This window comes from Suncus etruscus, chromosome 8 (genome assembly GCF_024139225.1).
Source record: "Suncus etruscus isolate mSunEtr1 chromosome 8, mSunEtr1.pri.cur, whole genome shotgun sequence".
In the NCBI taxonomy this organism is placed as follows: domain Eukaryota; kingdom Metazoa; phylum Chordata; class Mammalia; order Eulipotyphla; family Soricidae; genus Suncus; species Suncus etruscus.
The window spans coordinates 20878746-20902252 of NC_064855.1; the positions used below are offsets into that span (position 1 = coordinate 20878746).

General features: G+C 44.1%; 1 protein-coding gene, 1 non-coding gene and 1 pseudogene across 2 annotated transcripts in view; 2 read left to right on the top strand and 1 right to left on the bottom strand.

Moving 5' to 3' along the window:
- Window positions 1–8: 8 nt before the first annotated feature.
- LOC126016697 (uncharacterized) lies at window positions 9–160 on the bottom strand (annotated as a pseudogene).
- A 1629-nt stretch (window positions 161–1789) lies between these two features.
- ALG9 (ALG9 alpha-1,2-mannosyltransferase) overlaps window positions 1790–23507 on the top strand; it is a 78401-nt gene continuing 56683 nt past the window's right edge. Inside the window, exons 1-8 of the mRNA XM_049778644.1 lie at window positions 1790–1978; window positions 2903–3041; window positions 5325–5459; window positions 7862–7932; window positions 9791–9879; window positions 11093–11228; window positions 13438–13525; window positions 13884–13989. Coding sequence (XP_049634601.1) covers window positions 1863–1978; window positions 2903–3041; window positions 5325–5459; window positions 7862–7932; window positions 9791–9879; window positions 11093–11228; window positions 13438–13525; window positions 13884–13989 — 880 coding nt within the window. The 5' untranslated portion in view covers window positions 1790–1862. The remainder of the gene's footprint in view (window positions 1979–2902; window positions 3042–5324; window positions 5460–7861; window positions 7933–9790; window positions 9880–11092; window positions 11229–13437; window positions 13526–13883; window positions 13990–23507) is intronic.
- LOC126016722 (small nucleolar RNA SNORA40) lies at window positions 4986–5114 on the top strand. Its single transcript, XR_007498479.1, has one exon. It is a non-coding gene; the product is annotated as a small nucleolar RNA SNORA40 (small nucleolar RNA).

Consider the following 23507-nt stretch of genomic DNA (forward strand, 5'->3'; position numbering starts at 1 on the left):
GTATTTTTTTTTGTCCCCCAATTCACAATACAGACCAGGCAAAAGGCCTGTGTTGAGGTGTATATGGGGTGCATTTACTGTACCTCCTCTTTCTAGACTCAAGGTATTTAACTTGAATCTCTGGAATAACTGCAGTGTCATTAACTGGAATCAGAAAACTGGCATAGGAGGTTTGGTGTTAAGAAATTTCTCATCCTAGCAGTGACCTTTCATGAAGATGTGTATTACTTAGCTCTGAACATAATCTAATTGAGGGCAGGTAATGTGATTTTTAGGCGTTTTCTAGTCCCATTAATTTCTGGTACATGGACAAGGTAGCATTTGTGCTGGATCATAAAATAAAGAGAAATGCAAGGATCTTTAGGTAAGAAGTTACACTTCAGGCAGAGGGATTTCGTGAGCAGAAGTATGAATAAGGGAACATTTGTGAGGGCCTTTGCAGTATTGTCCTAACACACATGGTACATAGGCCAGGTACCATGTCCAGTGAAGTTTTTGCCAGCCTCCCTTTGCTAGGCAGGTATGTGTGTTCCTCTCTTAGGTAGACAGGCCAGGTACATGCCCAGTGAATTTTGTGAACCTCCCTTTGGTAGGCAGCTGTGTGTGTGTTTTGGAGATCAAACCCAGGTCTCATGTCCAAGATATGCACTTTGCCATTGAGCCAATTACCTGAATCTAAATACTAACTCACTTATATTTGTGCTTATAAAATAAGGGTGTCACCTGGACTCCATGGTCACGTGACACCTCCAAATTTCATACTAGTGTCACCCCAGTAGGATCACCACAAATCTGAAGAGAAAGTTGGATAGAACACCAAGAAAAATAAGCAAAAACAGTACCAAAAAGCCCAAGTAGAACCAACCAGCCCAGTAAATCCAAGTGACTTCAGTAACACCATTGTGAGATAAGTCACAACTTGACTTATTGATCTAAGTTCTGGTAATTCTATTTGTGTTGTAGCAAATATATAAAAGGGGGCAGACTGGGGTTCTGGGTGGAGAGACGTGGTGGAGTATTGGTGTTGGAACGTTTAATACCTGGAACAGTTGTATTATGAACAACTTGGTAAATCATGGTGATATAATAATAAAATAAATCAAGGTTGGAGAGCATAGAATTTGGCAGGTGCCTGCCTTGCAAGAGACGCAGCCTGGCTCAATCCCCAGCACTGCATGACAGGGCTCTCCAACACATGGCAGGGAGTAGCTCCCCCCCCACTCCCCCACATACACACCTCAGCATCTAGGGCTGTAGCTCCCAATTCACAATAAGTATAATAAAAGTAGGACTGGGGGAGAGTCCAGTGGGCAAAGTGCTTTCCTTCTAGGCGGCTCGTCTAGGTTCTATATGGCCCCATGAACACTACCAGGAGTGATCTCTGAGCACAGAGCCAAGAGTCATCCCAGATTCCCAAGCACTAGTACAGCGGGTAGGGCATATGCCTCGCCTGTGTCCGACTCGCATTCCACGTTTGTCATCCCATAGGATTCCCCAGAGCACTACCACAAGGAATTAATTACAGTACTGAATGCATAGCCAGGAATAATACTCCCTAAGTATGGCTGGATGTGGTGTGGGGGGCCCAAAACTAAAATCTAAGGTTTTGTTAAAATTTTTTTTGGGGGGGGGATGCTGAAAAACAAGTTGAGAGGAAGGAAGGCCTAGATGGAAATAAGAAAAGGTGACGTTTAAGGGAGAAAGTCTAAAGTCCCATTTAATTGATTGGTGGTGGAACCTTGCAGTCAATCTGGTCTGCGCATGTCGAGGCTTTTTGTCCCTCGGCGGACGCCGTTCGCCGCCCCAGCAGAGTCTCCGCTCGCCGCCTCCTTTCCTCCTTTCCTCCTGCCTGCCTACCTGTCATGGTGACCCGCGGAGCTCGGCGGCGCCGGAAGGGCAGCAAGGGCAGCAAGGACCATGCCGGCCTGGGCGGGGGCACGACCTCGGCCTCGGACCAGCGGCAGGAGCCCGGGAGCGAGTACGTGCAAGCGGATCCGGCTGGGGCGTGGCTGGTCTGGGCTTGCACACCCGCCCCTGGGGGGGTCTCCCCTGCTCCTGGGGCCTGACCTCTAAGGACTGCCCCTCCACCGTGGGCTTTTGGGGCGTGCCCTGGAGCCGTCTTCTCTCCGCCCTAGGCACCCCACCCCACCTGGGTCCCTATTTCTAGTCCCTAGGAAGCCTGGACTGCTCAGCCCATGGTCATCAGGCTTCTGGCACCTTCTCCCTCTGCTCCTCAGAGCTGCCTTCTCTGCACCCCCACTGTTTTATGTGAACTCCACAATTTCCAACTCTACCCCCCCCCCAAGCCTGAGGGAATCCAGTTAGGAATGCATGCAGGAGCTGTCAAGTGAGGGAACTGCATGCAAGTTGGATGCCACATATTTATTTATTCGGTTCCTACATCCAACATAGATAGGCCCAGGGATGGTTAAAGCATTGCAAGGTAATGACTTTCTTGAAGAAACAGGAGAATGACAGCTTTGGGCTCTTAAGTTGGTTTAGGATAAATCTTGTTATGTGTCAGACCATATGGGATGTCGGGAATCGAACCCAGGTTCGTCCTGGGTCGACCATGGCAAGGCAAAAATGCCCTCCCACTGGGCTTATCCTTCCAATCCCCTCATTTTTCTTTTAACTATAAAGTGGAGGACTTGAAAAGTAGGCAAGTGGAAGCCGAGCTTCAAGTTGATGAAGTTGTTCAAAGTCTCGCTTCTGATTTATTTGCCTTAGAGTCGATGTGGGTTGCTTAGTTGAGATGAATAACTTCAGTTAACTTTGATGCCCATCGTTATTCTTACCCTTTATTATCTAGTTTTTGCCCTGGTCGGCCAGCAGATCCTCCTGACAAACTGTTCTGTTCTTTTTTGTTGTTGTTTTGTTTTTTTTTTTTCTTCTTGAGCAGTATATATGGAAACAGAGCAGGACAAGTCTGGGCGCCGGAAGGATCTACTGCTTTCAAATGCCTGCTCTCTGCAAGATTGTGTGCCGCTCTCCTTAGCAACATCTCTGACTGTGATGAAATATTCAACTACTGGGAACCAGTAGGTGGTTTCTTTAATTTTCTGGTTTGTTTTGTTTTGGAGCCACATCTAGCTAGCTATCTTCTGGTCTTGCTCCTGGCTCTGTGCTCATGGTGGTGCTGGGGGCATCTTCAACTGTGCAGGGGATTGAACATTGTTGGTGTGTGCAAGGTCAGCATTTTACCCATTATACTATCTTTCCAATCATAGTTTATTTTTTTGGCCACACCCTGCAGTGCTCTGCACTCAATAGGATCAAACCCAAAGTTGGCTGCATATAGAACAGGGGTCTCAAACTCAATTTACCTGGGGGCTGCAGGAGGCAAAGTCGGGGTGATCCTTGAGTGCAAAGTCAGTAATAAGCCTTGAACATTGGGGGGTGTGACCCAAACAACTAAAACAAAACAAAACAAAAAAAGATTCCTCTAGGGCAGGGCCACAAAATGTTGGTTGTATGGAGGGCTGCAAATGGCCTGCGGGCAGCGAGTTTGATGACTCCTGATATAGGACAAGAACCCTGCCCACTGTACTATCTCTCCAGCACTTTCTATCCCTGTTTTTTGTTTTGTTTTGTTTTTGTTTTTGTTTTGGGTCAGGGGTTACTCCTGGCTCTACGCTCAGAAATCACTCCTGGCAGACTCGGGGGACCATATGGGATGCCGTAATTTGAACCAATGACCTTCTGCCTGAAAGGCAAACGCCTTACCTCCATGCTATCTCTCCGGTCCCCTGTTGAGTTAATTTTTAAGGTTAAGAAATGCTGCAGAGGGACTGGAGTGAAAGCACGTACTAGGGCATTTGCCTTGCACACAGCTGACCGGGGGCAGACCTGGGTTCAATTCCTGGCATCCCATATGGTCCCCAAGCCTGCCAGGATCGATTTCTTTTCTTTTCTTTTTTTTTTTTGGGCCACACCCGTTTGACGCTCAGGGGTTACTCCTGGCTATGTGTTCAGAAATCACCCCTGGCTTAGGGGGACCATATGGGACGCCGGGGGATCGAACCGCGGTCCGTTCCTTGGCTAGTGCTTGCAAGGCAGACACCTTACCTCCAGTGCCACCTTCCCGGCCCCGCCCGGAGCGATTTCTGAGCGCAGATCCAGGAGTAGCCCCTGAGCACTGCTAGGTATGGCCCCAAAACCAAATCAACTACCCAAACAAACAGCTGCAGAAGCCAAGCTGGAGTGATTATACAGTAAGTAGGGAGCTTGCTTTGCACAAGACCAATCCAGCATCCCAGAGGCCTCCTGAACTTACTAGGAGTGATTCCTGAGTGAGCCACAAGTAAACCCTGATCACCACTGGGTAAAGTTGCAGAATTTAAAGGAAAAACAGCAACTCCTGGTTTCTCAGGCCCAAAGTTTATTCCCAAAGGCAACCATTTTCTCTCAACCCTTAGTTGTTTTGGTTTTTGGTATTTGGGCCACAACTGGTGGCACTCAGGGTTTACTCCTGGCTCTGCACTCAGAAATTGTTCCTGGCAGGCTTAGGGACCATATGGGATGCTGAGAATTGAACCCTGTTGGCCACGTGCAAGGCAAATGCTCTACCCACTGTGCTATCGCTCTGGCCCCCTCATTCTTAGTTATTTCTGATAGCTAATAAAATAATATTATTAAATGATGTGTTCATGCTTTTGATTTTTGATTAATACAATTTTAAGTCTATTATTTTTAAGTCCATTATTTTAAGTCTATTATTAAGTCTTTCATTATAGGAAATTTTACCTCTGTACCAATTACAGAGGTATATTTTACCTATTGCAGAGATAAAATTTTCTTAACACATTTTAAGTCAGAAATAAAGAATCCTTAAAGTAGTTAAAGAAAAATAGTTAAAGAGAATTTCTGTTTTACCTGATGAAAAAAAATAAGAGTAGATAGGAAAATGTATGCCTTTAATGTTGACTTGACAATAATCTTTAAGATTTGCCTAGCACCTGTGTGTGTGTGTGTGTGTGTGTGTGTGTGTGTGTGTGTGTGTGTGTTTTGACTTGTGGACAGAGACTTTGAGACAGGTGCAAAAACTAAATCCTCTCTTGCAACCCAGAACTTATTGTTTGGTATGAGTCCTGATACAGATGAGAAGGAACATGGCAAAAAAAAAAAAAAAAAAAAAGAGAGAGAGAGATTTGTATTGTTCCAATATTTTAAAATGTTGGTCATTAGTTTTAAATCTTTTTGTGAATGTCAGCATTTTTGTGCCCTTTTCCCTTTTTAACCTTTCAGCCTGGAAATTCCACAAGCATCTGCTTAGCAATATTTTTTGGATAGTATAACTTGAATTCATCTGTTCTTTGTTTCAGACACATTACCTCATCTATGGAAAGGGGTTTCAGACTTGGGAGTATTCTCCAGCCTATGCCATTCGCTCCTATGCTTACTTGTTGCTGCATGCCTGGCCAGCTGCTTTCCATGCAAGATTTCTACAAACGAGCAAGGTAAGAGTAAGTAGGCCTTGAAGTAGTTAAACTTATCAAGAATTGAGTCTCTGGAAGTTTTGAGAAATGGACAAAATAGATTGGTAGTGAAGAAGAGACTTTATGTTAAAAATTTGGGGAGTGGGGACACACTCAGTGGCGTTCAGGAATTACTTCTGGCTCTGTGCTCAGAACTTCTGGCTCGTTGCTCAGGGTTTACTCCTGGCTGTCTGCTCAGAAATAGCTCCTGGCAGACACGGGGGACCAGATGGGGATGCTGGGGTTCAAACTACTGTCTATCCTGCGTCAGTTGCTTGCAAGGCAAACGCCCTACCGCTGTAGCATCTCTCCATCCCAGTGTGTTAAGAATTTTTAATTCATTCTTCTATTTGCAGATTTTGGAGAGAGATCAGTCAGTGTTTAGGGGACCTGAAGGGGACTTAGGGGTCACTGGGCTACACTCAGTGGTGCTAGGAGAGAGAGGACTATGTGGTGCTGGAAATCATATTTAGGTTCTTGCTCAGATAAGGCATTCAGCCTCGAACTTTGAGCTATTTTACCAGCACTGTTTTACAGGTATTCTAGATCAACTCTTGTTTTGTAGAGCATTCAGTGTTGGGAATATAACAGCGATCCTTATTTTTCATGGAACTTAATTGGAAATACTGAAAAGAAAACAAGTATCAAACATTTATGGATAACTTCTAGGATTTTATGGAGGAAAAAATCCAGTGTGCAGTCGACTTCTATGTTTTTGTATGTATGGTTGGAGGGATAGAGGTAACTCCCAATTAGATACTCAGTGGATCCTGCTGTCCCAGGCATCAAACCCTGACTTCTTGCATGCCAAGTATGCTCTCTTCTCTTTGAGCTAACTCTCTGACTCTTTAGTTATTTTTTAAAGTTAAGAAATGCTGCAGAGGGCCCGGGGAGATAGCACAGAGGCGTTTGTCTTGCAAGCAGCGATCCAGGACCAAAGGTGGTTGGTTCGAATCCCGGTGTCCCATATGGTCCCCCATGCCTGCCAGGAGCTATTTCTGAGCAGACAGCCAGGAGTAACCCCTGAGCACCGCTAGGTGTGGCCCAAAAACCAAAAAAAAAAAAAAAAAAACCAAAATGCTGCAGAGGGGCCAGAGAGATAGCACAGTGGTAAGGCATTTGCCTTAGACGCAGAAGGACGGTGGTTCGAATCCCGGCATCCCATATGGTCCCCTGAGCCTGCCAGGAACAATTTCTGAGCATAGAGCCAGGAGTAACCCCTGAGCGTGGCCGGGTGTGACCCCCCCCCCAAAAAAAAGAAATGCTGCAGAGGGGCCAGAACAGTGGCGCAAGCGGTAAGGCGTCTCCCTACCTTGCCCAAGCTAATCTAGGATGGACCGTGGTTCAATCCCCCAGCGTCTCAAATGGTCCCCCAAGCCGGGAGCAATTTCTGAGTTCATAGCCAGGAGAACCCCTGAGTGTTACTGGGTATGGCTCAATCCACCACCACCACCCCCCCAAAAAAAAGGAAAAAGAAATGCTGCAGAGAGACTGATACACATCAAAAAAGAACAACAACAATAACCAGTGCTGGTGCAGATATAAGGAAAAAGGGATTCTCCTTCACTGCTGGTGATTGGAATGTACACTGGTATAGACTTTTGGGTAAACAATATGGACATTCCTCAAAAAAGTAGAAATTGAACTCCCATCTGACCCAGCAATATTAATCTTGAGATCCAGAAACAATAGTGAAAAGCCCTCTATATTCCTGTGTTCATCACAGCATTATGTAAAATGGGCAAAATCTGGAAACAACCCAAGTGCTCGAGAACAAATGAGTAGCTAAAGACTGGGATATCTGTACTATGGAATACTATAAACAGTGGTTAAGAAAAATGAAGTCCTGAAATTTTCTTACACATAGATGGATATGGAGAGTACCATGCTGAATGAAATGAGTCAGAGGAAAAAAGAATAGACATAGAATGAACACACTTATTTTTGGGCTATAAAAAAATGATAATATGATAATAATACCCAAAGAGAATAGAGACAAGGGCCAGGAGAAATGGTTCAAAGGAGGAAGCTTGCCACAAAAAGTTGGGGCTTGCAGTAGGGTAGAGAAGGATCCATTATGATAATGATAGTTGGAATTGATTACTGTAGACAAAAACTGGGTGCTGAAAGGAGGTAAAGTGATATGCATGCTACCCCTTCAGTAACAATATTGCAAGCACAGTTTCTAAAAGAAAAAAACAGAGGGAGTGAGAGAGAGAGACAGAAGGAGAGAGAGAGAGACACTTCAGCTGGAAAGGTACTTAGTGTGGGGCTAAGTTAAGCTTTTACTGTTACTGTTAATGACAAATGAGAGTGATTTCATCTTTCAGATTCTTCTAATTTATATCTGTGATTTTTATTTTCTTATTCTGGGTATCTTTCAGATTCTTGTTTTTTACTTTGTACGGTGTCTCCTGGCTTTTGTGAGCTGTGTGAGTGAACTTTACTTTTACAAGTGAGTATAAAATCTTGTTTCTGAAAGTTCTCTAATGGACTGGTATAATGGCTTAAAGCTTAATGCTTTATTTGCATGCAGAAGTGTATGATTCGGTCCTTAGTATTACACGGTCCCCTGAGCACTGCTGTGTGTAACCTGCCAAAAAAAAATTGAAAAAGAAGTGCTATAAGGAAACATAACAGAGAAAATATTATTTCTCTGGAAATACTAGCAGTATTTAGAATAGAATATAATTTCCATCTAACTCCCAACAATATCTATGTGTGAGCACTGGTGAGTAAGACTCCCATGGCCTTCCCCTGAAATATTTGGTTAACCTGGTGGAACAGTTGTATTCTTGGGCTTTGAATACAGAGCTTCTTGGGCTCTTTGGTGCTTGGGGCCACCAGGACTACCTAGCCATACTCAGGAACCCCCAGGATTACATTGGCTGGCTCTCATAGAGCCCTGGTTACACCCAGTGCTATTTAACAGGTGCTAGGAAACCTGTTGAAAGCATGCTATTTGACTTTAAAGATTTGAGATTTGTTTCTTTTTTTTTTTTTTTTTTGATTTCTTGGGCTACACCCATTTGATGCTCAGGGGTTACTCCTGGCTAAGCACTCAGAAATTGCTCCTGGCTTGGGGGACCATATGGGATGCCAGGGGATTGAACCACTGTCCTTCCTTGGTTCGCGCTTGCAAGGCAGACACCTGACCTCTAGCACCACCTCACCGGCCCCAAGATTTGTTTCTTTTTTTTTTTTTTTGGTTTTTGGGCCACACCCAGCGTTGCTCAGGGGTTACTCCTGGCTGTCTGCTCAGAAATAGCTCCTGGCAGGCACGGGGGACCATATGGGACACCGGGATTCGAACCAACCACCTTTGGTCCTGGATCGGCTGCTTGCAAGGCAAACGCCGCTGTGCTATCTCTCCGGGCCCCGATTTGTTTCTTTTTTAAAAACAATTTTATTATCTTTTTTTTGGGAGTAGGAGGCAGAGCAGTAGCACTGTAGGGATTTTTCTGATCCAAAAACCGAAATTAATTTTTAAATAGTATATTTATTTATTTATTTATTTATTTATTTATTTATTTATTTATTTATTTATTTATTTATTTATTTATTCTTTGGGTTTTGGGTCTTACCCAGTGGTGCTCAGGTGCTATTCCTGGCTCTGCACTCAGAATTCAGTCCTGGAAATTTCAGGGGACCATAAGGGCTGTTGAGGATTGGACACAAATCAGCCACATTTAAGGCAAATGCCCTACCTGCTCTTCTATCACTCTGGCCCCATATTATCTTTATAATTCTTCCTGGTCCCTTCTCTGTTGCTTTTGGGATGACAAGAGGTGTGGTATGGTATGGTGTTGCATCCATACCTGACTGTACTCCCCACACATTTGGTTGTCTTGCTCACAGTGAGTCCCACCTCACACATGGCCAGATTTTATACCTCCTGGTTGTGGAACAAGGATACTTCTTTTATTGGCAGTACTTGTCCATTTTATGGTTGCTTGCACATACTTCACTTGGTATGTCCGAAAATTGATTGTAGCACCAGATTTGAGCTTGCAAGCTGGGCCCTACAAACTCCTGTGCTAGGCCTCTTGGCTTGAGAGTTATTTTGTGTGTGTTTGCTTGTTTATTTTAGGGTGGGAGATAATGGTATTACTTAATGGCCATTTCTGAAAGGAGTCTGAGGGCCAGAGTGGCAGAGATCAAACCTGGGACTCCCTTATGCACATCATGTGTCTTTGACTCATCTCCATGGCCCTGGCTTCAAATCATATATCTCACTAATGCAGATGTTCTTATCCTTTGATCTGCAATATCCATCTCATGTGCTGTGCTGATGATCTTTGCCTTTCTCCTAGATCTGTGTGTAAGAAGTTTGGGCTGCATGTGAGTCGAGTGATGCTCGCTTTCTTGGTTCTCAGCACTGGCATGTTTTGTTCTTCATCCGGTAAGTGAAGGGTAGTTGAGGAATATTTCACAATTGCAGGGAAAGGAAGAGCTCATTTAGGTAGAAGTGACATTGGCATCATGTCAGTAATTTACAGAGCACTGTTGGGATCTACACTGGTCTATACTGAGTTCTACAATAATCAGGAGGCATAGTGAAGATAAATATTTTCTCATTTTTGTAGGTTGCAGATATTGAATCTTAGGAAGGTGAAATAAAAAGTTTGACATTTATTATTGAATCTTAAGTTTTTAGTGACTTACAGAAAGTCAAGAATTTACTCGTGGCAAAACTGATATTTCCACTGGTTGCCTTATATGCATAATTCTTTTTTAAAAAATCATAGCAACCAGAGTGATAGCACAGTGGTAGGGCATTTGCCTTACATGCGGCTAACTCGGGACAGACCTGGGTTGGATCCCCGGCATTCCATATTGTCTCCCAAGCCAGGGGTGACTTCTGAGTGCATAGCCAGGAGTAACCCCTGAGCATCACTGGGTGTGGCCTAAAAACCAAAATAAAAAAAAAAAACTATAGCAAGACTGAAAAACACAACAATCTACTCTCTTTGCTGATAGGAGAAAGAAAATCATTTTGTTATTTTATTCAAGGAAATTCTTTGTGTATAAAAAGCCTTGTTCTGGGGCTGGAGCAGTGGCACAAGTCGTAAGGCTTCTGCTTTTCCTGCACTAGCCTAAGACAGACTGCGGTTCAATCCCCCAACGTTCCATATGGTCTCCCCAAGCCAGGAGAGATTTTTGAGTGCATAGCCAGGAGTAATCCCTGAGCGTCACCGGGTTTGACCCAAAAACCAAAAAGAAAAAAAAGAAAAAGCCTTGTTCTTTTTGTGGATTGGTAAGGGGGTGGGTAGCTCATGGCTAGAGGAACTTGTGGAGCTAGAGATTGAACCGAAGGCTTCTGCATTCTACTTTTTGTTGTTGTTGTTGTTGTTGTTTTGGGCCACACCCAATAACGCTCAGAGGTTATTCCTGATTTTGTGCTCAGAAATTACTTCTGGCAGGCTCAGGGGATCTTATGGGATGTTGGGGATTGAACCTGGGTCAGCCACGTGAAAGGCAAATGCTCTACCTACTGTGCTATCCCTCTAGCCCCATCCCAATGATTGACATCTTGCAATGTAGGTGAATTTTTTAAAGCTGACACATATAAATATTCAATTCTTGTTGCTGCCCACCCTTCTTCCTTCTTGCAGCATTTCTTCCCAGTAGCTTCTGCATGTATACTACATTGATTGCCATGACAGGCTGGTACATGGAGAAGACTTCTGTGGCCGTGCTAGGAGTAGCAGCTGGAGCTATCATGGGCTGGCCCTTCAGTGCAGTACTCGGGTGAGAAATTAAGAAGCTTGTCATCCCTGGATCGCTGGGCATGTCGCCAATCTCAGTATTAGATAGTTTCCATACTGTCTGGATGGGACCTAAAGTGACAGGAATTAGATGTCCAAAGAAAGATTCTGGAAAGTGTAGAAGAATATTTTTTAGTTATGCTTTAGTTATGCTTAGTTCCAATACACTCACGACTGTTAAGTATCTGGGTAATACACAACATTGAGTTTTAGGTATAAACCTTATCCCTAATTTTGACAACTACCCTGCAAGAGCAATTTAGTGACTAGAAATGTGTAGAGGGGCCGGAGTGATAGCACAGAGGGGAGGGCATTTGCTTTGCATGCTACTAGCCTAGGTTTGATCCCCAGCATCCCATATGGTCCTCTGAGCCTGCCTAGAGTAATTTCTTTTTTTTTTTTCTTTCGGTTTTTGAGCCACACCCGTTTGACACTCAGGGGTTACTCCTGGCTATGCGCTCAGAAATTACCCTTGGCTTGGGGGGACCATATGGGACGCTGGGGATCAAACCTCAGTCCTTCCTTGGCTAGCGCTTGCAAGGCAGACACCTTACCTCTAGCGCCACCTTCCCGGTCCCGTGCCTAGAGTAATTTCTGAGCACAGAGTCAGGAGTAACCCTTGAGTGCTATTGGATGTGCCCCATTTTAAAAAAGGAACTTGTAAAAGATAAGCAATCAAATGATTTGCCCTTAAGATTCTATTTGGCTCTGTGGGCTGGGAAGGGAATACAGTGGCTACGGTACTTACTTGCCGTACAGGTGACTGACCCTGGGTCAATTTTCAGCACCTCATACATTTCCTGAGCATGGCTAGGACATATAACTACATGTAAAAGCTCACATACTGGGCCGGAGAGATAGCACAGCAGTAGGGTGTTTGCCTTGCATGTGGATGACCCAAGACGGACCCAGGCAGTGCAGGGCACCAACTCAGCACCTCAGGGTTATGAGGCAGATGCTTTGAGCCATGGAACCATCTCGGCCTGCCAGGGAAGAGCCTAGGGGAGCCTTTTGACTGTTGGTCAGTCAGTCTGTTGATGCAGTACCACAAGAAATAGTGATGGAGGGCCCGGAGAGATAGCACAGCGGCGTTTGCCTTGCAAGCAGCTGATCCAGGACCAAAGGTGGTTGGTTCGAATCCCAGTGTCCCATATGGTCCCCCATGCCTGCCAGGAGCTATTTCTGAGCAGACAGCCAGGAGTAACCCCTGAGCAACGCTGGTGTGGCCCAAAAACTAAAAAAAAAAAAAAAAAAAAAAAAAAGAAATAGTGATGGCAGCACTCATGTGCCACTTGCTTGAGGAATTTAAGTGAAAGGAAGAAGAAAAAATGGTATTTATAAAAAAAAAATCTCTCTTAGATGGAGACAGAGATAACACAGCAGTAGAGCATTTGCCTTGCACACAGCCAATCCAGGACGAATGGTAGTTGAGTCCTGGCATCCCATATGGTCCCCTGTACCTGCCAAGAGCGATTTCTGAGTGCAGAGCCAGGAGTAGCACCTATGTATCGCTGGGTGTAGCCTGAAAAACAAAAAAAAAAACAAAACTCTATTAGAAGTGAGTTTAAAGTTTGTAGTAGTATTATGCTATTTTTTTATGTTACTAAAGTAAAGTTATAGAAAGGAGACCTGGTATTTATTTGGAAGATATTTATTATTTATTAAGACTAAGACATGTCTGCTAGTAATTAGCATACTTAAAATGCTGATTACATATAAATATGTATAAGACTGAGCTTATTCTAGAGGCTCAGATTTTTGTTGTTTGGGGAGAGGTTTTCCTGAAATGTGAGGGAGCCCACGTAGGGCTGGGGTTAAATTCAGAACCCCCGCGTGCCAGACTTAGGCTTTGGCCTGCAAGTGTAGAGCTCTCCCACTGCAAGCTTGGTGTTGCTCTTGAGACACACTTTACTCTCATGGGTCCTGCAAAGAGATTGCTATTTTTTTTTTAATTTTCTTTTTTTATTTCATAGGGGCATATTACAATGGACATGCTGTCCTAGGGACCATATTCATTACCCAAGCTGGAGTCCCGTTCCAAGCTCAATCTAGTGTTAAAAAAATACGATTTCCAGGGGGATGGTCAGACACAGCATTTCCTCAGTTCAGCACCAGGTGTGAATGAGTCTGAGCTGCTGGAGTCTGTCTTCCCTCTAAGTGATTTAACTCTCTTCTTTCTGTTTCCCCCTTAGCTTACCTATTGCCTTTGATTTACTGGTCCTGAAACAAAGGTGGAAGAGTTTCTTTTTCTGGTCATTGGTGGCCCTCATCCTTTTCCTGGTGAGTTTTCTTTTCTTCTGTTACTTTATTTTCTTTTTCCCCTAAGTTGCAGTGCAAGTTGCTGCTGATGTGAGAAAAGAAACACTAGCAGTTTATTCTTTTTTTTGAGTCACACCCAGCAGCGCTCAGGGGTTAGTCCTGGCTCTATACTCAGAAATCATCCTGGCAGGCTCGGGGAACCATATGGGATGCTGGGATTTGAACCATCATCCTTTTGCATGCAAGGCAAACGCCTTACCTCCATGCTATCTCTCCGGCCCCAGTTTGTTCTTTTCATTCGATGTTTATTCTGTTAGCTCTGTGAGACTTTCGAGAGTGAAGCTCCACAATTACATTTACCTGTTTTCTGCTGTTCTAGGTGCCAGTGGTGGTCATTGACAGCTACTACTATGGGAAACTGGTGATTGCACCGCTCAACATTGTTTTGTATAATGTATTTACTCCTCATGGCCCTGATCTTTATGGTAAGACTGGGTGAAATTTGGGGAAGGGTTTGGAGTTCTTAATTTGCCTGAGATTCAAAACTTTAATTCATTTGGTTTCTTTCAGTATTTATAATGTTTTTTTTTTTGGTTTTTTTTTTTTTTTGCTATCAGTTGTAACTTGTGTAGCTTCACACATTTTATTTTATTTATTTATCTATTTATTTATTTATTTTTAGTTTTTGGGTCACACCGGGCAGTGCTCAGGGGTTACTCCTGGCTCTGCTCAGAAATCGTCCTAGGCAGGCACAGGGGACCATATGGGTTGCCGGAATTCGAACTGCTGTCCTGCATGAAAGGCAAATGCCTCACCTCCGTGCTATCTCTCCGGCCCCTTATTTTTATTTTTTTATTTTTTGGCTTTTGTACCACAACCAGCAGCGCTCAGGGGTTACTCCAGGCTCTGTGATCAGAAATTACTCCTGGTAGGCACGGGGGTCTATATGGGGTGCCAGGATTCGAACCACCTTTGGTCCTGGGTTGGTTGCTTGCAAGGCAAATGCCCTACCACTGTGCTATCTCTGGGGCCCACACTTTTTCTTTTAAAACTGAATCTTTTTTTTTTCCTTTCGGTTTTTGGGTCACACCAGGCAGCGCTCAGGGGTTACTCCTGGCTCTATGCTCAGAAATCGCTCCTGGCAGGCTCAGGGGACCACATGGGGTGCCGTATTTGAACCACGGACCTTCTGCATGAAAGGCAAACACCTTACCTCCATGCTATCTCTCCGGGCCCCAAAGCTGAATCTTTTATTCGTGTGCCAACAGCCACAAACTGGCCAGCCAGGATCATTTCTAGAAAGAGATGAACCCCGCCCAAGGTCATGAAGAAGATTATATAGGGAAGGGATTATATAGGGAGATTCTAGCTTTTTGATTATCTTTAAAATGATTGGCTGTTATCTAGAGATACTATCTTTACTGCCCCTTGTGTCCTCCCCTGATAGGCTACCTGGAATGGCCAGATAGCTTGGGGCCATGTTAATGGAAATAGACTTAAGGAAACCTAGCATGTGGCTTACACAATGTGGCCCTTATAAAATGTTGTCTTTCCTTGCTCAGAACCCTTCTTATGGATCTGAATCAAATCTTTGACTCTCCTTGAGGTTCCTCATACTCATTTCTATTTATGAGCACTTACTGAGACACATACTGATACAAGCAGATATCTTAACTGCACCTGTGCATGTCTGAATAAAACAGGTGAGGAAATTAATTATGCAAGAACATACGAAGAAAATCATCAAAGGGCCCGGAGAGATAGCACAGCGGTGTTTGCCTTGCAAGCAGCCTATCTAGGACCAAAGGTGGTTGGTTCGAATCCCAGTGTCCCACATGGTCCCCCGTGGATGCCAGGAGCTATTTCTGAGCAGACAGCCAGGAGTAACCCCTGAGCACCGCCGGATTTGGCCCAAAAACTAAAAAAAAAAAAAAAAAAAAAAAAAAAAAAGAAAAGAAAAGAAAAGAAAATCATCAAAAATGAACAATGGCAGGGTCGGAGAGATAGCATGGAGATAGAGTGTTTGCCTTGCATGCAAGAGGATGGTGGTTTGAATTCCAGCATTCCATTTGGTTCCCCGAGCCTGCCAGGAGTGATTTCTGAGTGTAGAGCCAGGAGTAACCCCTAAGTATTGCCAGGTGTGACCGAAAACCAAAAAAAAAGAAAGAATAAAGTAACTAGCCTCCCCTGCTGCAGTGTTATGGAGGACCCCTAACTTGTTAGTATAGAAACAACATTGCTCCTCCAGAGCCTAGGTCTAGTCCCTGCATATTCTGGAAAGCAGCTTATGCTAGGAAAGTAATTTGTTTTCCTAATATTCAATAAAAAAAAATGATATTTTCTCAGAGCAGCGTCTACCTGTTGGGAGAGTTGTTTAAGTTGCATGCCTCCCTTGGCAAGGGAAGCCATTCCCACACCAGTTGCTGTAAGAACTGAAATAAGAACTCTTCCAGTGGGGATAACTCTGTTCAACTTGTTCTCACCCACCTTCTCTGGCCAGGTACGACACGTGGGCGTAGGAGAATGACCATGATGCAAAATTCATCTGGATTTGCAAAAGCAGTGGCAAACAGAGAGGGGGGTCAGTTCCTTGGTACACATGGCAAGCCATGTCCCATTCAGTCCTTGATGGGGATTACTTTCCCATGCTGCTATTTGGTCTCTCTACAATCTCATTGCAATAATCCAGGAAAGGGGAGGGAATTCTGATGGTCCCGGCAGACACACCTTTATTTTTTTATTTCTGGTTTTTGGGTCACACCCTGAACTACTCAGGGCTTACTACTGGCTCTTTGCTCAGGGATCACACCTGGAGGGACTTTGGAGACCGTATGAAGTGTTGGAGATTGGGTCAGCCACATGCATTGCAAGTATCCTCCTCTTTGTACTTCGACCCCCGTGTAATCTTATTTTAAAATAGAATAGCATCTGATTTTGATATTAATCACTAAACATTTTCTTTTTGGCTTTTTTTGGGTCACACCCAGCAGTGCTCAGGGGTTACTTCTGGCTCTATGCTCAGAAATCCTCCCCTGGCAGGCTCGGGGGGACATATGGAATGCCGGGATTCGAACCACCATCCTTCTGCATGAAAGGCAAACGCTTTACCTCCATGCTCTCTCTCGGGCCCCTAAACATTTTCTTTGATCACAGTGAATTCAGATACTGGCTTTCTTTTGGTCCTACTGTCTGTTTTTCCCAGGTTCAGAGTTTAGAGGACTAGGAAGGGGGATGCCTTGACTTTTGATACTATTTTTCTTTTTTTAATTAAAAGTGACTTTTCTTCATTGTCATTATAAAATTAGTTCTGCTTGGGGCCAGAGTGATACCACAGTGGGAAGGGCACTTGCCTTGCATGTAGCCAACCTGGGTTCGATCCCAGCATCCCATTTGGTCCGTGTGCCTGCCAGGAGTGATTTCTGAGCACAGAGCTAGTAGTAACCCTGAGCACCATTGGATATGGCTAAAAAAAAAAAAAAAAAAAATCAATACAACAAAAAGAAAATCTGAGCATGGGAGATAGTTAAAAGGAATGGAGCACATGCCTTGCATGTTGGAACTCAAGCACTACCTAGCCCTCTGTGTATTGCTAAGAGCAACCCCAAGCAACTCTCGAGCTGGTAGTAGCCCCCAAGGCGTGGCCCCAAATAAGAATGAAAACAAAACAAGAAAGAAAAGAAAGACAGTGTCATCATTTCCAGACAGCTATTGTTAGTTCCTTTAGACATTTTCTACATATATACACATTGTTGTCTCTTTTTGAATTTGCCTCATTTCTGCACTGGACTGTAGGGGAGGAAGTTTGGAAAATTTGAAGACAAAGGTTCAGTGAGTGGGGAGGGATCAGCATGGGAGAATGGGTCATTGGGCTGATTAGGGTTGAGAGGAAAAAGATGGACTGCCTTTCATTTGGGGTTGCAGTCTTTGGTTATCCTCTCCTTTCTGAGGCTTTTACTCAGTTGGCCTTTGAGCTCCTCTTTCTTGACCAGAGAATATTTGAATTAATGGCAGTTGCAAAAGGCAGTGCTTGAGATCTTTCTGCTCAGGCAAGTCAGTAGACATTTCTCAAAGTTTGTATTTAAAATAGAGTCTTTTGGGGTCGGAGAGATAGCATGGAGGTCAGGCATTTGCCTTGCATGCAGGTCAGTTGTTCGAATTCCGAATCCCATATGGTCCCCTGAGCCTGCCAAGAGCGATTTCTGAGCATAGAGTCCGGAGTAACCCCTGAGCGCAGCCAGGTGTGACCCAAAAACCAAACCAACCAAACAAACAAACAAACAAAACAACAGTATTTACTTAGTGAATTGAATTCACAAGTTGAATGGTTGGAGAAGAGTTGCTACATGAATACACTCCAGAAGGCTTTGGTATTTATGGGCTTATGATCCTGACTGATAAGAGAAAAAAACCCTTATTTTAAACTTTTGCCTCTAGATGTCTCCCTTTTGCTAGGGAAAGTCTGTATGTTTCTAACTGCTACTTGTTTTAGTTTACTTGAAAATAATTTTTTTGGTCAGGGACTATTCCTAGCTTTGTTCTCAGGAGAGACCCCCTGGAGGTGCTCAAGGACCATATGGGGGGCTTGGGAGGCAAACCAAGGTTTTCTGCATGCAAAGCAAACCCATTACCTCCCATTCTGTCTCTCCAGTTCAATTTAATTTTTAATTGCTTTGTTGTTTGTTTTGGGGCCATACCTAGCAGTGTTCAAGAAGTGCTCAGAAGTCACTTTTGGCTGTTCTCTTGGGAACTGTATGTGGTACCAGGAATTAGGGATTATGAATTAGGGTTGTCCACATGCAAGGCAAATACCTTAATCTCTGTTTTATCTCATTGGCCTTCTTGAAAAAGTTATTTTTAATATACATTGCTTTATTTAAAGACCATGTATTACATAGTTGACATAGTTGGTCTGAATACATTTGTTTCTAGGTAAGTTGGAATGAAATTATTAAAAAAAAAGGAAAAGAAATGAAAGAAAGAAAAAGAAGAAATTAAAAGAGTACAGGAACAAGAAAATTTGTGAGAATTATTGTATCTTAAAAAATGAGACCATTGTCAGGTTTAGTAAGCTCTTATTGCTAGTTGAGCATTCTGTTGAGCATTCTCTTGTTTCTAAATTGTGTTCATATGAGAATGGGAGTATTAAAAAAATTGGAATTGTCTCATGGCCACAAATGTGGCCCTGCAGTTCAGGAATTCCAGGCACCATTACTGATACTGTGGCTTTTGAGGGCTTTTGGTTGCCAGGGCTTCTTTCGGAAGTAAGGGGTGGTATCTGCACTCACTCCAAAAGAAGTCCTGGTGTTGTCAACCCAAATCTTGGCATACCTGGGTTTCAGTTAGCCTGGTGTCTCTGCAGAGCTTTGTAGTTGAGTGGTGAAGCGTGGACATTGGTGAAGTGGTGATTGTGGGTGATAGTACAGCTCTCCTGGCTTCAGCATGCCATGGACATCAGGAAGCATCTTTCTTCCTGAGATTGCCATTTTCAGCTGTGCAACTGATGTACCCATGATTTTTTATGGCTTGGTTTACATCTCTGGCTAAATGCAGACATGGTGGCTCTGGAGTGAACTTTTTTTTTCTATTAGACAATGGGAAGGAGATACTCTTCTTTGACCAAGAATACATATTATATTGATTATGTTTCTATTAGAAACATAATCTAGGGCCGGGCGGTGGCGCTGGAGGTAAGGTGCCTGCCTTGCCTGCGCTAGCCTAGGACGGACTGCGGTTCGATCCCCCGGTGTCCCATATGGTCCCCCAAGAAGCCAGGAGCAACTTCTGAGCGCATAGCCAGGAGTAACCCCTGAGCGGCACAGGGTGTGGCCCAAAAACCAAAAAAAAAAAAAAAAAAAAAAAAAGAAACATAATCTACATTATGTAGGGGTGAATAGATAGATTGTTGAGCTGGAGTTATGGATTAGTGTAAATTATTGCATTTATGAGGCACTGGGTTCAATCTTTAGGGTTTTGTTGTTTGTTTTGTATTGTTTGTTTTTGGGTCATACCTGGTGGTGCTCAGGGGTTACTCCTGGCTCTGTGCTCAGGGATCTTTCCTGGAATGCCAAGGATTGAACCCGGGTCAGCCTTGTGCAAGGCAAATGCCCTACCCTTTGTGTTGTCACTCTGGCCCCTCAATCTTTTGTTTTAAAAAATGTATAGAAGGGGCATGGAGGTAAGGCATTTGCCTTGAATGCAGAAGGTCGGTGGTTTGAATCCTGGCATCCCATATGGTTCCCCGAGCCTGCCGGGAGCAATTTCTGAGTGTAGAGCCAGAAGTAACCCCTGAGCACTGTTGGGTGTGACCCGAAAACCAAAAACTTCCAAAAATGTGTAGAAGTATACATATATTGATATTTATAAAAATATTTAAATATTTAAAAAAATCCAGTTATTTATAAAACATTGTGTGAGAGTATATGAAAATTATATAAATTTTATAGCCTACTGAATTGCTGGTGTTTATAAAGCTAAAAATAAATAGTGATCAGTTGAACTAAGTTCATGTTTCTAGTTTAACCATATATGTCAGGGTTGCTGGGGACACCTGTGGTAGATTTTGGATTTCAGCAGAATTGTGGCCAATTATGTGGCCAGTCTTTCTACTGGTATTTTGCTGGCAGAAGACTTTGGTTTCTGTTCACCTACTTTGATGAGCCAGTTAGTTTCAGTTCAGATGTTGACATTTTGGAGATATAGGAATTGACTGTTTTCCCAATGGTAGAAAAGCTTTGTTGGGACAGATTCTTGGCCAGCCAGGACACTGATTCAGTGCAAGAACCCAAAGATGTTGCACTGCCCAGGTCACCTTGGTGGTGCTTGGGATATCCCAGGATCACAGCTGTAATGCTTATTGGACTATGTGGTGCCAGGGATTGAACTGGGGTGGCAACATTCAAAACATGTGCCTTAATCTCTGTTAGGTCTTACTGGGCTCTGACATTTTTCTTTGATTTTTTTTTTTTTCATCTTTGGGCAGCACCCAGTAATGCTCAGGGTTTGCTTCTGGCTTGTGCTGAGGATCTACTCCTGGCAGGACTCAGGGGACCATATGTAGCGCCTGGAATCATACCTGAGTTGGCTGCATGCAAGCAAGTGTTCTACCTGCTGTTCAATCTCATGGTACCTTGAAGTTGAAAAGTATTTCTTTTTTTTTTTTTTTTGGTTTTTGGGTCACACCCAACAGTGCTCAAGGGTTACTCCTGGCTCTACACTCAGAAATTGCTCCTGGCAGGGTCGGGGGACCATATGGGATGCCGGGATTTGAACCACCATCCTTCTGCATGCAAGGCTGATGCCTTACCTCCATGCTAGCTCTTCAGCCCCTGAAAAGTACTTTTGTGGGGCCAGACAATGCTCAGTGGTAGGGTATTTGCCTTGCATGCTGCTGATCCAGGATGGACTGCAGTTTGATCCCCTGGCATCCCATATGATCCCCCAAACCAGGGATGATTTTTTGAGCGCATAGCCAGGAGTAACCCCTGAGCGTCACTGGGTGTGGCCCAAAAACCAAAAAGAAAGTTTTTTGTTTTTTTTTTTTTTGTCTTCTGATTTCATTTTACCATTAGGTGATGAAATAGGGCAAACCACTCTTTGATCAAGTTGTTGCTGTTTCCTCATTGTCAGTACATCATATCAAAATGGGTGCAAGTTGGTGCCAGAGCCCTCTTAAGTCCTGCCAGAAGTAAGCTTTGAAAGCTGTTGGGTGTGCCCCCCTGCCTTTTTTTTTAATGCATTGTACTTATCAGCACGTTATTTGTTGTTGTTGTTGTTGTTGTTGCTGTTGTTGTTTTGGGTTGACATATCTGGTAATGCTCAGGGTTACTCCTGGCTATGTGCTCAGGGGTCACTCCTGGCATTATCGGAGGACCACTTGGAGTGCCAGGGTTCAAACCCAGGCTGCAGCGTGCAAAGCAAATGCCCTCTCTGCTGTGCTATCACTCTGACCCTATGTGCTGATAGTTTTTGTGGACATCTGTCTCACAGTGCTGTTTCTGGATGTGGCACCAGCCACCCCACTAATTACCAGGGCTGGTTAGGATAACCTAGCTGGCCAAGTGACTGTCCCCCCTTCTTCACAGCTCCCTGTGCACCCACCTTCACTTGGTGAGAGAGACCAATCAATCCCAAATATAGATGGGCCTTCATTGGCCAAGAGTGTACAAATAGCTGCACTTCCATGCCAGAACCGCCTCATTACTGTGCTTCAGCACACAGAAAAATCCAATAGGCCTAGAAGTGCCTCTCAGATAAATGGGCAGATGTATCTCAGTCAAAGAAACATGAAAAGCTTTCAAGCCTTTGCTATGTATTCTCAAACAGTTACTGTCTGATAAAGCTACAGACACCTTAGTATATTTTTCCAGTTATGTGTCTTATCACATTTCAGTGGGGACATATGGAATCATTGGGGCAGTATCTGGTGGCATCTGGGAGGGCTTTGTAGAGACAGTGCTCTTTGAGGTGATTCAGGAAGGAAGAATAGTTTTCTTAGTAGATAGGTATCAGCAAGGTGCACATTTCAGATAGATCAGATGGCCTGGAGTAAAGAGTGCTGAGACAGAAGAATTAAATACCGAGTCCTTTTGCTTTGAAAGCTTGGGCCTAGAAAGAGAGTACAATGAGTAAGACTCTTGCCTTGCATGTGTCCAACCTGAGTTTGGTTCTCCATCATCCCATAATGCCCCCCAAACACTTCTAGGAGTAATTCCTGAGAGCAGAGTCTGGAGTAACCCTTGAACATTGCTGGGTTTGACCCAAAAGCAAAACTAAACAACAACAATAAAAACATAAAAGTATTTTCACAGCTTTAGCTGAGTTTTAGGTGGAAGCTATAAAGATGTGAGCAGGATCCTTTCAAACTTGGAATTGCATCACTGTGCCTCCTTCATGCTCCTTGTTTGTTTGCCAAGGAACCTTGACACTTTCTTGGCTGGGTGGTAGGTACTCAAGGCCTGCTCCAGAGCTGGACTTGACCAAGATCCTAGGGAAAGCAAGGAGTTCTATTTCATGATTCTCTTGTCTGGCACCTTCTCTTCGTTTGTTGCTTGTTGTGTATCAGAAAAGCAACCAACGTCAGCCTTTCTCTGCTCAAAAACTATAAGGAAGGTTTCTTTATCCTTTGTCACTGATGCAGGAAATGAGGAAAGCTGGTGAGGGACTTGCCCCAAGTTAGAGGAGTGGCAGAAATGGGCTTATAGCCAGGGCTTTTCCACTCTAAGCAGCTTTAGCAAAGCCCTGGCATTTGACTTAATTCTTGACCAGAGAATGAGATTGGAAGAGCCCACTGAGTGGGAGGAGGGCAGGAGGCCCTGGATGCAGAGCTGGGCTTTGCCTTTGAAGGTAGATGGGGAGCCCTATGGCTTGGACTGTCAGGCAGGGCCTTTGCCAAGGGTTCATACTGCCAGACCTTTGTGGAAGAAAAGCAAAATGCTTGGAGGAGGAAAAGAAAGAACACTTGGCATTTAGGATGTTCAGAGGAGAAAGTGAGAGTTGCAAAAGAGAAAGTCACTGGTTCGTCTTGGCACTGGTTTTGCATCTTATCAAAGTTGTGTTGCTGGGGAGGGGTTTGTGTGATGGGGTACAGAGCGGTTCTCACCCAGGAATCCAAAGGCCTGGGGAGGACATGGCAGCTCAGGAGAAGAAATGCAGTTTTGCTCCACTGAGATAATAGTGTGTGTGTGTGGGGGGGGGGGTGGTTGGGGAGAGGTCACATGACATAGCATGTGGAACCCAGGGTTCGATCTCCAGAATCTCTTGGAACTACCTCTGGTAGCAGCCTCCAGCACTGCTGGGGGTGAACAGGAGTGAACAAAAAATAGCAATGACTCTAAACAAATAAATAAGTGGTTCTCCACAAAAAGAGAATTCATTGCCATTTAGGATATGATCAATCTTGCCTTTTTTTCCCCTACACCTTTCAGATCCCTAGATGGAAAATTCAGAAGGAAAAGGCAAATACTTTCTCTTAATGGGACCCAAGGAGCCCTTCTTGTAGCCTTAC